The sequence below is a fragment of the Stenella coeruleoalba genome (assembly GCF_951394435.1).
Source record: "Stenella coeruleoalba genome assembly, chromosome: 13".
Taxonomy (NCBI): Eukaryota; Metazoa; Chordata; class Mammalia; order Artiodactyla; family Delphinidae; genus Stenella; species Stenella coeruleoalba.
Window position 1 is genome coordinate 70,525,891 of NC_137159.1, and position 14,699 is coordinate 70,540,589.

General features: G+C 40.8%; 1 protein-coding gene across 6 annotated transcripts in view; it reads left to right on the forward strand.

The window, feature by feature from the left end:
* DTNB (dystrobrevin beta) overlaps window positions 1-14,699 on the forward strand; it is a 242,703-nt gene that overhangs the window by 176,968 nt on the left and 51,036 nt on the right. For 5 of the 6 annotated variants that reach the window (XM_079941143.1, XM_079941139.1, XM_079941138.1 and 2 more), the window contains exons 11-12: window positions 8,019-8,108; window positions 12,152-12,239. In XM_079941143.1, the coding sequence (XP_079797269.1) occupies window positions 8,019-8,108; window positions 12,152-12,239 (178 nt within the window). The remainder of the gene's footprint in view (window positions 1-8,018; window positions 8,109-12,151; window positions 12,240-14,699) is intronic. The other variant, XM_079941140.1, reaches the window with a different exon arrangement.

The following is a 14,699-nucleotide window of genomic DNA, read 5'->3' on the forward strand; positions in this document are numbered from 1 at the left end:
ATTAAGTGTTCATCTTCTGTGATCTGTAACATCTTGTACATATCCCACTGTTGTAATTACCTGTTTGTTTCATGCCTTTCTAGACTCTTAGCTCCCTGAGGGCAAGGACTCACCAGCCTTTATCCAGGAACCTATTCCTTTGCTCCAGATCTTGCTGCTTGCCTCTTATTAGCACTTCTTCTGCTAGGAAAGGGATTTTCTTCTTCAGTTACTTCAAGCACGTAGCATCTTATAATATTGCCTGCTTGTTTCATTGAGGGCTGAGAAATAAAGGACATGAGTTATCCTGGAGTATCAGGTTCTAATGCAGTAGCACCTGGCTCACTCCAGCTGTCCCCTCTTGGTTAGCTGTAACTTCCCTCTTTAACACTGAGAAGGCTGACTCCATCAGTCACCATCTGTTTACTTATTCGGTCAGTTCTAGTAGCGTGTGTGGCAGTTTCAGAATCGTTGATTTATTTTTTACGCAGATTATTGGGGTATTAGTCATATATTATACAGCTCATCCATTTAAAGTGTACTATTTAGTGGTTTTTAGTGTATCCACAGGGTTGTGCAGCCATTACCACAACCGATTTTAGAACACCTTCATCACCCCTCCGAATTGATTTGTTGCTAAAAAATCTCCACAGTGTGGAGGCTCAGCTGTAGAGGACAAGAGTGGAAGAAGAGAGACCAGTTACGAGGCTCTTGGAGTAGACCAAGCGGCACTGGGTGAGAAATTCCAGACGAGAAATTATGGCAGCAGTGGAGGTGGTGAGAGTGGCCCGTTTGGGGATCTGTTTTGTTTATTTACTTGTTTGTTTATTTATTTTTGACTGCGTTGGGTCTTCGTTGTTGCGGGCAGGCTTTCTCTAATTGCGGCGAGCAGGGGCTACTATTCATTGCAGTACGTGGGCTTCTCATTGCGGTGGCTTCTCTTGTTGCGGAGCACAGGCTCTAGGCACACGGGCTTCAGTGCTTGTGGCACGCAGGCTCTAGAGCACAGACTTAGTAGTTGTGGCGCACGAGCTTAGTTGCTCCGCAGCATGTGAGATCTTCCTGGACCAGGGCTTGAACCCGTGTCCCCTGCATTGGCAGGCGGATTCTCAACCACTGCGCCACCAGGGAAGTCCCTGGGGAGCTATTTTGAAAGTAGGGCCAGCAGGACTTGTTAAGAGATTAGATGTGGAGCATGAGGAAAAGAAAGAAATTAAGACGACGACTCAGCTTTTGGCTTGATGACTGGGTAAATGGGGATGCTTTTTATTTAAACTGGCCAGTCTGGGGGAGTGGCAGATGAGGAGAATCAAGAGTTCTATTTTGAACATGTTGGGTTTGAGATGCCTGTTAGGCATTCAAGGGGAGATGTTGAACAGGCATCAAATACATGATTCTAGAGCTCCAGGGAGAGGTCAGGGCTGGAATATAAAGTTGTGAGGATTACAGCAATACCTTTTATGGAAGATTGTTCTGAGAACAAACAAAAGAAGACCTATAAAATTACCTGATGGGTCACAGGTACTTTGTTGGTAATGATGACTATGTTATCTTATTTAATCCTCCCAGCACTCTCTAAAGTAAATTTCATGAGGCAGATTTTATATTATTATTATTTTACAGATGAGAGGACTAAGACATAGAGAGGTTAATGTTCAAACGCACACAGCTAATAAGTATCAGAGTTTGGATTAAACCCAAGACTGCCTGACTCCGAAGCCTGTGCTCTCAGTTGCTACGCTCTGCTGCCTCCTACTTAGTAAATAATTCCGCTACCAGGGCTGCACACTGCCTCTCGCATGCTTGTACTGCCTCTGAACTTGTCCCACCGCCGCTTACCCTTCATTCCGACCTCCCCCACCTCAGATCCCTTCCCCTTGCTGCCTGTCCCCACAGGTGTGCTCTTAACCTTGGCCAAATGCGCCCTCTCTTGCTACCACTGGAGATTATCACCTAGGCTCCAAAGCCCCCATCATCTTGGAGAGCAGTTCTCACGCTGCAGTGTGCACCTGGAGCACTGGCAGCTCGTTTCAAATGCAGATTCCCAGGCCTCGTTCCCAGATAATTTGATTCAGTAAAAGCTTGAGAGTTCTGAAGGAAGAAATCTGGGGAAACGCACTTTTAGAAATGCTGCCTTTGGGACTTCACTGGTGGCGCAGTGGTTGAGAATCCGCCTGCCAATTCAGGGGGCACGGGTTCGAGCCCTGGTCCGGGAAGATCCCACATACCATGGAGCAACTAAGCCCGTGCACCACGACTACTGAGCCTGCGCTCTAGAGCCCGTGAGCCACAACTCCTGAGCCCGCAAGCCACAACTACTGAAGCCCGCGCACCTAGAGCCCGTGCTCTGCAACAAGAGAAGCCACCGCAGTGAGAAGCCCGCACACAGCAACGAAGACCCAACACAGCCAACAATAAAATAATAATAAATAAATTTATTTAAAAAAAAAAAAAGAAATGCTGCCTTTGACCCTACCAGTCCCATCAGGACCCTCTGGCCGCAACTGTGCTCATTTTTACCATTGGTTTAGAGTTGGGGGATGCCTTGTGAGGGAAAGAACGCTCTTTAGGGTACCCGGGGAGAAACGTGTTCATTTCATTGTCACTCCTCTCTCTAAGTCTGGTTCATTCTACTCATCCTTGCTTTTGCTGATCTCTCTAATTGGGTAAAATCCTACTATTATGTCTTCTCATAGGAAAACAGTGTCCTTCTCATTGTAACCCTCATTACATTTGCAATTTTACTTATTTTTGTGATCATCTCTTTTCTGCTTGACGGTTAGCATCAAGAAAGCAGCAGCCATGTCTGGGTTTTGCTTGCTGTGGTGTCCTCATCTCCTGGCACAGTACTGATGCCTAGTAGGTACTCCAAACATTGACTCAAATGTCCAATTTCTATCAGAAGTGCTATTCAAACTGTTGTATACTCAGACATGAAAATCACCTACTTTTATGGATTGAATTAATGTTTAACAGCTTAGAAATAGAACAATTATTATTTTTATTATTTTATGGGGTTCCAAACTATTCCAAACTATTGACTCTGCTTTAGAAAAACAGATTTCTAAAGCAAAATCTGTTTGTAAGTTGGGGGTTGTATATGTGTTGCATGTACACATTGCAACACATTTTATGCATATATGCATAATCAAAAAAGGAAAGAGTTTAAATTCAAAAAATAAATCTGGGAAAACAGGTACAGTTTTGAATGTGAGTAGAATGATATAACATCCCTGCCCCAAACAAAATTGTCAGAAAATTCATGGACATGTAAATTCCTTATTTACCATAGGCAGCTATTGTTAATGCTTCTCATTTTGGCTTCCATCCCTAATTATCTGGCAAACAACAGTAGTTCTGAATAGCAGTCTTCATATAACACTAAAATGGAGTTTAATGGACTGTTGCCTCCGTAGTAAATGTTTCCAGTTTCTCTTCTCCCATTTCCTTTGGAACACACCCTGGTCAGATTTTCACTGCCCATTACTCTACCAAAACCACTCCTGTCAAGGAGACCAGTGACTTCCACATGCTAAATCCAGTGGTGAATTCTCAGGACTTATCTGGCTTGACCTATCAGTGGCATTTGATGTAGATGATCACTCCCTTCTATGTGAAACACTTTCTGCACTTGCCTCCAGATACTGTGTTCTGGTTTTCCTCCTATTCCTTCTTGGCCTCCTTTGCTGGTTTTTCCATACCTCTTTGACCTGTAAATGTTAGCATACCAGAAGGGCCACTTCTCTTTTCTGTCTGTGTTCACTCACTGTAGGTGATCTCATCCATACTCGTGGCTTTCAGTAACATCTGCATACAGGTAACTCCCAAACTTATTTTTCTGGCCCAGACTTTTCCCTGAGCTTTTCCCTTTTTCCCTCGCATATCTTCCTCCTAATCAGTATCTTCTTTGGATATTTAATACATATTTCATAATTAGCATGTTTTAAACTGAGTTCTGTATCTTCTGCCACCAAATGTACTTCTTCCATAATCTTCCCCATCTCAGTGAATGGCAATCCCATTCTCCTAGTTGCTTGGTCAGAACCCTTGATTCTTCCCCCATCTAAACTGTCAGATTATTAGATCAGATCTATCCAAAATCACTGTCAAAACCTATCCAAGATCTTTCTATTTATTATCACTTCTGCTGCTACTCCTATTTCCTAGCAACTCTTGTCTTTCATCTGGAATGTCCAGTAGGCTTCAAATTGCCTGCTTCTTCCCTTGCCCTCTGGCACTTCATTGTTCCTAGAGCAGACGATCCTATTAAAATATATCATACCTCACTTCTGCTCAAAACCTTCCAGTAACTTCTAATACCACAGTAAAAGCTAAAGCCTCTGTAATGGTGTGCAGGGTGATAGAGCCTACTTCTCAATCTATCTGCCATAAAGACGCAGTTTTGTTTTGTTTCAATTTCTAGTTTGAAGTGGATTGATACTTTACAAAAGTATGATAAAAATAAGTTACTACAGCGAGAACTTCCACCCTGATCATGGTGAACTAACTGGTAACAGAGTAGCTCTCCCGCTATAAACTACTAGAAAAGTGGTCTGAATATAAGAAACAACTGTTTTCAGGAATTAGTAAGTAGCATGGGACTGATTCCTGAGGGAAGGGAAACAAATGAGAGAGCCCTATGATTGCCCAGGTTTTCTGCTAGAACACATTTGCCAAACTATAGTGCGGAATACAAGCAGAGCAAGGCAGTCTTGCTGAGAGTAAGAAGGTAGAGATTGGAGTTTAGGGAGGCCGGAATTTGCTGAGCAAAACACCAGAGAGGAGGAATTGTGCAGAGAAAGAGCTCAATAAATCTGAAGACAGATCTCTTGAGTCTTTGGCTGAAAACTAAGCTGTATTTGCGTAGAATGAGATTTCACAAGACCAGCAAAGAACAACTACCTGGGAAAGAACAACTCCTGGAGTTTTGAAAGTGCAACAACTACCTGAGCTCACATAGTTGTTTGAGTTCCAACCAACCAGAGTAGAGAGATATCATTGAACACTTGAGACATTCAGTAAAGACCCCAGAAAGACCACATCTTAGGAGCAGGGTGAAATTGGCCCTAAATAAAGGTTACTCGAGTTCTGCGCTAATGAAGCTTAAACACAGGCCTCACAAGGATCAAGCTGTTCACAAGGAAATTAAATTACTGCCGGATTCTTTCAAGGAAGACAACAAAATCCAGACGTTCAGCAACATAATACTCAGGATTTGCACCATCCAGTGAAAAATTAGAAGACATAAGAAGAAGCAGGAAAGTATGACCGTAACCAGGAGAGAATTAGTCAATATAAACAGAGCCAGAAATAACAGACGTGATACAACTGGCAGACATGGACTTTAAAGCAGCCATGGTAAGTATCAAAAATATAAAAGAAAATATCAACATAATGTGGAGAAAATGTGAGAAATAAAAAAGAACCAAGTTTAAATGTTACTGGAACTTTCTGCACATATAGTCTACTTCCATCAAAACTTTTAAAATAAAAAGAGAACTTATAGAGTTGAAAAGGATTATACCTGAAATGAAAAATTCAATGGATAGACTTAACAGTAGATTAGAAATTGCAGAATAAAAGTTCACTGAACTTAAAGACATAGCAATACAAACTATCCAAAATGAAGCACAGAGAGAAAAATGGCTGAAAAACGAACAGAGCCTCAGTGACCTTTGGGACAATGTCAAACAGTCTAACAGAGGGGGAAGAGAAGAATTATTCAAGGAAATAATTTTTTCCAAATTTCCAAATAAATTTTTACATCTTTGATGAAAACTATAAACCCACAGATACAAGATGCTCAACAAACTATAAGTACGCAGGATAAACAGAGAAAAACACACCAAGACACATCACAATCAAATCGCAAAAAAAAAATCACAATGATAAAGAGAAAATACTAAAAGCCGCTAGAGAAAAAAAGACATGTTACATACAGGGGAACAAGGATAAAGTTTTCCAATGAGTTCTCAATAAAAATAATGCAAGCTAGAAAATGGAATGGCATCTGAAAGTGGTGAGAGAACTTAGTTTTATTCTCTTTAAAATATAAAAATTTCCTAGCTTTATCCACTGAAAAGACCTAGAAGCAGTGACACCCCAAGAACCATAAGCACTCTAGTACCCTGCCTGTGGCCTCTGAGCGCTCTTTCTCAGTAAAGGGAACCTGGGATCCTGGGAAGAATGGTTGATTCCAAGTGTGGAGCAGCATATACAAGATGAGATTGGGGCATCTTATTGTACAAACAAGGAAGCTAATAAGCTTTAATGGATATGTCAGAAGAACACCAGAGCCTGCTCCCAGGGGTTCCCACTGGCCACAGTTAGGACAGTTTGAACACCAAAAAAATGATTGCAATGGATTGAAGCACATCAGATACATAAAAATCTACGAGTTCATAATTATACAAAAAAAAAAAAACCTCCTAAGGCACTAACTTGTTTTTCTGTTGTTGTTGTTAAATAATAAGAAATATCAACCATTTGGTTTTACCTTTCCTGAATGAGCAGTATTTCACAATAAACAATAGAAGAAATTAATAAATGAGCAACAGATGATAAAATCGGAAAGTCAACATTTTGCAACCCCTCATGAAATAATGTATTTAGGCAAGAACTATTAGAAAATGCTAAAATTATTAGGTGAAAAGTTGATGGAGGATTTTGTAATGGAGAGATGTGAATCTCTCCATTACAAATGGAGAACATCTGAATCCACTGATCAGTATTTACATTCCATTCCATTGTGTGCCTCCTGTTTGATTTATAAGTACATCATATTACATATGATGGATTCTAGCCCCTTCTCAATAACAAAACAAAAGCAAAAACTTTAGTCAACATCTAGATCTGACCCCACAGGGACTAGAGAAACAAATGACGCCTCCAAAATGTAGGATATGCTACAAGGTAACCTGTTTTATTCACAAGTAGATGACATGGAAGAAACAGGGAAAAGGAAGAACTGTTATAGATTAAAAACAGAAACATATAATCAAACACAGACATAAAAGAAACATATCAACCAAGCGCAAAGTGCAGACCTTGTTTGGATCTTGACTTTCAAAGGGTATTTTTTTTAAGATTTGCGGACATTTTCAGATGGACTGAGATATTAAAGAATTTTTGTGATTTTTTTTTTTTAGGTGTGATAATGGTGTTCAGGTTGTATAAATTCTTTCTGTATCTGATAGATGTACAGGCTCAAGTATTCCCAGGTGAAATAATAAATTGTCTGGGATTACTCTAGCCACCTCCTCCTGCACAAAAAGTTGGGAGAAGGAAGAATAAATTAAACAAGTTGACAGCGTTCATTTTTGTTGAACTTTGCTGATGGGTACATGAAGGGTAGTCGTTAGATTACTCTTTCTATTTTTGCACATATTTTAATACTTCTAGAGTAGAAAGTTAAAAAAAAAAAAGATCATGTGCTTAAGGACCTTCCATGTATCTATAAGAGAGAGCCTCACTCAGATTATATGCAACATTGTCTTACAATTAAATACGATCCTAACAAGTTTGGTTTAAGTACCAGTTTTATGGGAGAAAATAGAATGATGCTAAAGGCAGTGTCCTTATAGAAATAAAAAGGCTTAACTGGTATTATGAGGTAACACTGAAAACTCTTACATGTCGACAAAAACTATGGAAGCATTAAGGGGCCACTTAGTGATTAAATGGAACCACTCTCCCTCAGTTTTCCTGCCAGAAGGCATTTCCTAAAAAGTGCATCCGTTGCAGAGCCCAGAACTGGTGGGCAAGGGGCTTTGGTGGCTCCTCCCTGGTTTCTCCCTCTCAAGGGCTGTAGTGTCAGTCCGCCAAAGCTCTCTTCTAAGGGATTGGTTTTGTTTAAAGGATTTGTGTGATGTATTCCCTGTGGTCTAGCACCACATTCCATTATGCATTGTGGTTTTTTATTGTTTTCCTTATCTTGATTTTCTTTTCTGTTTTTCTTTGACGTTTGCCCATTTTAATCCATGTTCATTTCTTGCTTGTGTCTGTGTCACGCTTGCTGTCTTTGCCTCCGTTGTTCCTAGGTTACAGTATAGCCAGGATATACCCAGTCACCTGGCCGATGAGCATGCGCTGATAGCCTCCTTTGTGGCCCGTCTGCAGCACTGTGCACGGTCAGTGGTAGAGCAGCAGCAGGCGGGTGGCCAAGGGCTGATCAAAGGGAGGGAGAGCTCTGTAACCTGGGGTTGCCAGCTGGAAAAAGCTCTGCATGTGGGGTTTTTCTTGAGAAGCTACCAGCTATGTTTGGCGGAGTTTAAATAATTGCTAAAGCACTGGCTTCTAAAAGAGAAGGAGCCTTGCCAAACCTAGGCACTTACCTAAAGATATAGTCAGAAATTCTTTAAAGTGGAGTTCCCTTCCTTTAGGTTACACTTAAAGAGTGTATAAACCTCAGAGAAATGTGCGGTCCCAAAGATGTGTATTCACGGAGGTATTTGATGCAAACTCTTACTGTTCATTCTTGCCTAAATAATGAAATCTTTCTGTCGACATTCAAAGTTTAGGATTGGTCAACACACTTTGTCTTATCTGGGGGCTTTGACACCATCACCTTGTTACATCTTTACATGTTGCATCTTCATCTGTTCCCCAAAACCTATCATTGTTGATTATTTAAACCAGTGATTTTCAACAGTGGTATTGGGTTATTGTCACCTGAGAGACTTTTACCAAACTATGTATACCTCTGTGTATTATAATAATTATATGTATTATAATAGACTCACATACCTCTTTCCCTGGAAACTACTGTTAATATGGGAATATGACTGATCCCTCAGTGGATTATGGTGGAAAAACATTTGATAACCACTATAACCACTAACTATAGCAAAGTTAACCCTTTAAAAGAGTTAATACCAAACAAAGTGCCATTACATTCAGGCCCAAAGCCACCTGCCCAGTCCATGCCCACACCTGCCACCATTCTGCAAGGAGAATGGCAGGTAAAGTTTAAATAATCCCCTTTACATAGCAGCAGAGTCTCTGTGCCAAACAACCTGAGATTCTTATTCTTAGAGAGAAAACTATAATTTTTATAAACTTAAACACATGAGAGAGGCTGGAACCTTAAATTTTGATCTTAGTTTTGCCCTTAACATGCCATGGCTTCATGGGAAGCTCTTATTCGCCATGATAACCGAAAAATAAATTAATAATCAACTTTAAAATATATATCCTTGGGGCTTCCCTGATGGTGCAGTGGTTAAGAATCCACCTGCCAGTGCAGGGGACACGGGTTTGAGCCCTGGTCCGGGAAGATCCCACATGCCGTGGAGCAACTAAGCCCGTGTGCCACAACTACTGAGCCTGTGCTCTAGAGCCCGCGAGCCACAACTACTGAAGCCCGTGCGCCTAGAGCCCGTGCTCTTCAAGAAGAGAAGCCACCGCAGTGAGAAGCCCACACACCGCAACGAAGAGTAGCCCCCGCTCGCCGCAACTAGAGAAACCCCGCGTGCGGCAACGAAGACCCAATACAGCCAAAAATAAATCAATTAAATTAATTAATTTAAAAAAATAATAATAAAATAAAATATATATCCTTGAAAAGGACTGTTTTAAGTATTATACTTCATAGCATTTCACATAGTTTTCCCAGTATGACCAAGTGGCGTTATTACTTTTAGGCGTTTACCTATCTCTAAAGCCTTAGACTGTTGGCTTCTCCTACCTCCCAACTATGTTTAATAGGCTTATTCTATAGGAGGGATGCCTGATAATTGTGCATTGTATCACAGAGTGTCTCCTCATCCAGCAGATGATTTCTGAGCACTCTATCCCAGCCCCTTGGTCTCTAGGAAGAGAGTTTTCTTAACGCTGGCAGGACAGCTTATTTATTATCAGTAAGGGCAATTGTCCAAGTTATTAAAAATTTCCATGGTGAATATAGCAGCAGAATGTTAAACAGACACTACTAGCTGATAGCCCAGGAAGATTTATGCTAAGTTTAACTGAGATCCTCAAGTCTTATGGCTTAGGGATTAGGCTCCCTGAGCAAGAATTGGTGGCCAGGAGCCTTGGAAGAGCGTGAGGATTGGGTGAGTACTGCATCTCTTCTTGATTTATAGTCTAAAGAGCTGAGCTTCGTACTCCCTCAAAGAAGTCAGAAATTTCCTGGCTAACTAATTCTGAGAATGAAAATCAGCTCAGGCAAAAGAATAAGGAACCTTTCTAATTTCCCTCATAGTTTTCATTGACCATAAAACCTCTCATCAACATAAAGTTCTAGTTTCTGGCTTGAAAGCATAGCCAGTTAAAGCAATCATGTCATCCACACTCGGGTATGAATGACAGATAAAATTAACCTTCCTAGGGACATGGAATGTGGTGGAGAAGCAGGAGCTCTTCTGCACAGAGAAACCTATTGTGTCCCTTGCCAGAAAACAGAGGTCAGCCACTTTAAGTCCCACTTCTTAAGCTGCCGTTTCCTCCATAGTAGTTATCCACTTGTGTTGTTAAATGTTCATTTTGTTGTTATTTACAAGATAAAGATAGTCCTTTTATTTCAGACAAGCATCTTTAAGGCACAAATATTATAGTTCAGCCCTGACCTTGGGGTCTTGACCCTAAAGTATTAAAGTCAACTGATGGTAGCATGTTCTTATTACAAGATCATCTTTTGAGAAAATGGTTATATATGCTAGAGACTGACGTTTGCACACCTAAAATTATATAGTGTTGAGAAGTGTCATTGCCAGAAAGCAGTGACAGTGGCAGCACATTTTTTAAAAATCCATCCTAGGGCTTCCCTGGTGGCGCAGTGGTTGAGATTCCGCCTGCCAATGCGGGGGACATGGGTTCGTGCCCCGGTCCGGGAAGATCCCACATGCCGCGGAGCGGCTGGGCCTGTGAGCCATGGCTGCTGAGCCTGCGCCTCCGGAGCCTGTGCTCCGCAACGGGAGAGGCCACAGCAGTGAGAGGCCCGTGTACTGCAAAAAAAAAAAAAAAAAAAATCCATCGTAGAGGAAAGACCAAGTTAAGCTTAAGAGTTAGCCACAGAGATAGAAATATAGGATGCTTAAAAAAAAAAAATCTAGGAAAAACACAGTTGATTTCATGCATGAAAAGTCCAGACAGGTTTCTATTGATTAAACTCCATCCTTCCCAGATTCCCCTCAGTAATTATAACAAGATTTGATGACTATTGAACTCATGTCTTTAATTTTTTTCACATTTCATATTTTGTCATACTGTTAAATTCCAGTCAGGGGTTTGTGGAACTCCAAGAACCTAGAGCCAAAGTAGAAGCAAGCCACGACAGCCATCTCTCATCACTTAGTCATCATTATTACTGTTGCCTTACAACATCTGTCAGACTTAAACAAAGAAGAATTACATAGCCACAGTCCTGATTAATCTAGGAGTGCCCTGATATAAATAAACAGCAGTTGACATCACATGCTAAATTAAAGATGTCAGTCATCATCAGCAAGAAGTTCCATGTGAGCAGCACATATGCACAGAGCTAGCCTCCTGCTCAAGAACCTTCTTTTATTCAGGTGAGGCACTTTCTGACGTCCCACCATACTGGATCTCTAAATTTTTAGAATGCTGGAACTCTTGTTAAGAGTAATGAACTAAATTAATTCACTCTAAAATGGGGCTCCAGTTGTAGAACAAGCATGGTAAAAGAAGAGAAAGAGGCACTGAAGGGGAACGTTTGACGGCATCTTCCCCAACTTTACCATATTGTAAGCCTGCCTTAGCTTAGGTTCCTCAGTTTTGCTCAGCCAGTGTTAAGGGTACTTTTCCTCAGCCCTCTGTTTTTCAAGATGCTTTAGTTTTCTTTCGGACTTTTTGAATTCAAGACCTATATCTAAAAGTCATGAGGTTTTCTTAAAACAGTTGATGGGAAATCACTCCCTCAAGCTTTATAGATGCCCTGTCTTTTCTCAGCCCTTGCATTCAAAAAGAAGTGTCCCCTCTGAAGGTGTGAGAGCAACAGGGATATACTGCTGAAGAGAAATGTTATGCGTGGCCTCGTCATTTCTCTAAATCCTCTTTGTCTCAGAAGACCATTAGTATCTATGATTCAGGTCTCCATTTCTTTTGTTACCATTCTTTTTCACAAGTGTTTCTCCCATCTGTTCTTTCTGAGAGAGAAGCAAGAGTAGGGGATGTTTAATAGATACCTGTTGAATTTTTATCTCCTTGGCAGTGTCCTGGACAGTCCTAGCCGACTGGATGAGGAACACCGGCTTATAGCTCGCTATGCTGCCCGGCTGGCTGCAGAGGCAGGAAACATGGTGAGTAAATAGAGGATTCCAGTAGAGTAGCAGAAATTTGCATTACTTTATTTATTTATTTTAATAGATTTATTTATTTATTTATTGGCTGCGTTGGGTCTTCATTGCTGCGTGCAGGCTTTCTCAAGTTGTGGCGAGCAGGGGCTACTCTTCATTGCAGTGCATGGGCTTCTCATTGCAATGGCTTCTCTTGTTGCGGAGCACAGGCTCTAGGCGTGCAGGCTTCAGTAGTTGTGGCACGTGGGCTCAGTTGAAAAACTAAAAATAAAACTACCACGCGATCCAGCAATTCCACTCCTGGGTGTATATCTGGAAAAAATGAAAACACTAATTCGAAAAGATACATGCACCCCAGTGTTCATAGCAGCACTATTTACAATAAGCAAGCCATGGAAGCAACCCGAGTACCCATCAACAGATGATAGGATTAAGAAGATGTGAGAGATGTGCACGCACACGTGTGCGTGCATGCACACACACACACACACACACACACACACACACACACACAGGAATATTACTCAGCCATACAAAAGAATGAAATATTGCCATTTGCGGGACTTCCCTGGTAGCGCAGTGGTTAAGAATCCGCCTGCCAATGCAGGGGACACAGGTTTGATCCATGGTCCAGGAAGATTCCACATGCCATGGAGCAACTAAGCCCACGCATCACGACCACTGAGCCCATGTGCCACAACTACTGAAGCCCGTGCGCCTAGAGCCTGTGCTCCGCAACAAGAGAAGCCTCCGCAATGAGAAGCCTGCGCACCACAACAAAGAGTAGCCCTTGCTCGCCACAACTAGAGAAAGGAAAGCCCACACGCAACAACAAAGACCCCATGCAGCCATAAATAAATAAGTAAATAAATAAATAAATAAATATATATTGCCATTTGCAGCAACATGGATGGACCTGGTGAATATTATGCTTAGTGAAATAAGTCAGCCAGAGAAAGACAAATTCTATACAATATCACTTATATGTGGAATCTAAAAAGTGATACAAATCAATGTATATACAAAAACAGAAACAGTCTCACAGACATAGAAAACAAACTTGTGGTTACCAAAGGGGAGAAGGAGGCAGGGAGGGACATATTAGGGATATGGGGTTAACAGATACAAACTACTATACATAAAATAGATAAGCAACAAAGCTTTACTATATAGCGCAAGGAGTTATACCTATTATCTCGTAATAACCTGTAATGGAATATAATCTGCAAAAACCCTGAATCACTGTACTGTATACGTGAAACTAACACAATATTATAAATCAACTATACTTCAGTTTAAAGAGAAAAGAAGGAAGGAAAAATGCAAATTACCAATATCAGGAATGAAATAAGGGACATACTACAGATCCTATAAACATTATAGGGATGATAAGAATATTATGAACAACTTTTTGCCAGTAAGTTTGACAACCTAGCTGACGTAGACAAATTTCTTGAAAGATACAATTTAACAAAACTGACATAAGAATAAATAGAAAATCTAAATAGTCCTAAATCTGTTAAAGAAATTGAATTAATAATTAACTTCAAAAATTCTAAGCTCAGGGACTTCCCTGGTGGCACAGTGGTTAAGAATCTACCTGCCAATGAAGGGGACACGGGTTCGCGCCCTGGTCCGGGAAGATCCCACATGCCGTGGAGCAACTAAGCCCGTGTGCCACAGCTGCTGAGCCTGCGCTCTAAAGCCTGCAAGCCACAGATACTGAGCCCGTGTGCCACAACTACTGAAGCCTGCATGCCTAGAGCCCGTTCTGTGCAACAAGAGAAGCCTCCGCGATGAGAAGCCTGTGCACTGCAATGAAGAGTAGCCCCCACTCTCCGCAAGTAGAGAAAGATCGTGTGCAGCAACGAAGACCCAACGCAGCCATAAATCAATCAATCAATAAATAAATAAATAAAAATTCTAAGCTCAGATGGCTTAATTGTTGAATACCATCATATGTTTAAGGAAGAAATAACAATCATAACAATCTGGCACAAACTTTCAGAAAATAGAGAAAGAAGTCATTTTATCAGGCCACTATAACCTGATACCAAAATAATACAAGGGCATTACAAGAGAAGAAAGTTGATGGCCAAGTTCTATCATGAACACAGATGCAAAAATCCTTAACAAAATATTAGCAAATTGAATCCAGCAATATGTAAAAAGGATAATACTCCATGATCAAGTGAGGTTTATCCTAGGAATGCAAATTTATTTAACACACGAAAATCAGCCTATGTAATTCACCATATTAGCAATTTAAAGAAGAAAATTATAATATTTCAATAGATGCAGAAAAAGTTTGTCAAAATACAATGCCCATTTTTGATAAAACTTCTCAATACCATAGGAGTAGAAGAAACTCCTTTAACCTGGTAAAGAACACCTACAAAAACCCTATAGCTTATATGACACTTAAAGGTTAAATTTTGGAATATTTCCCCCTAGTATTGCAAA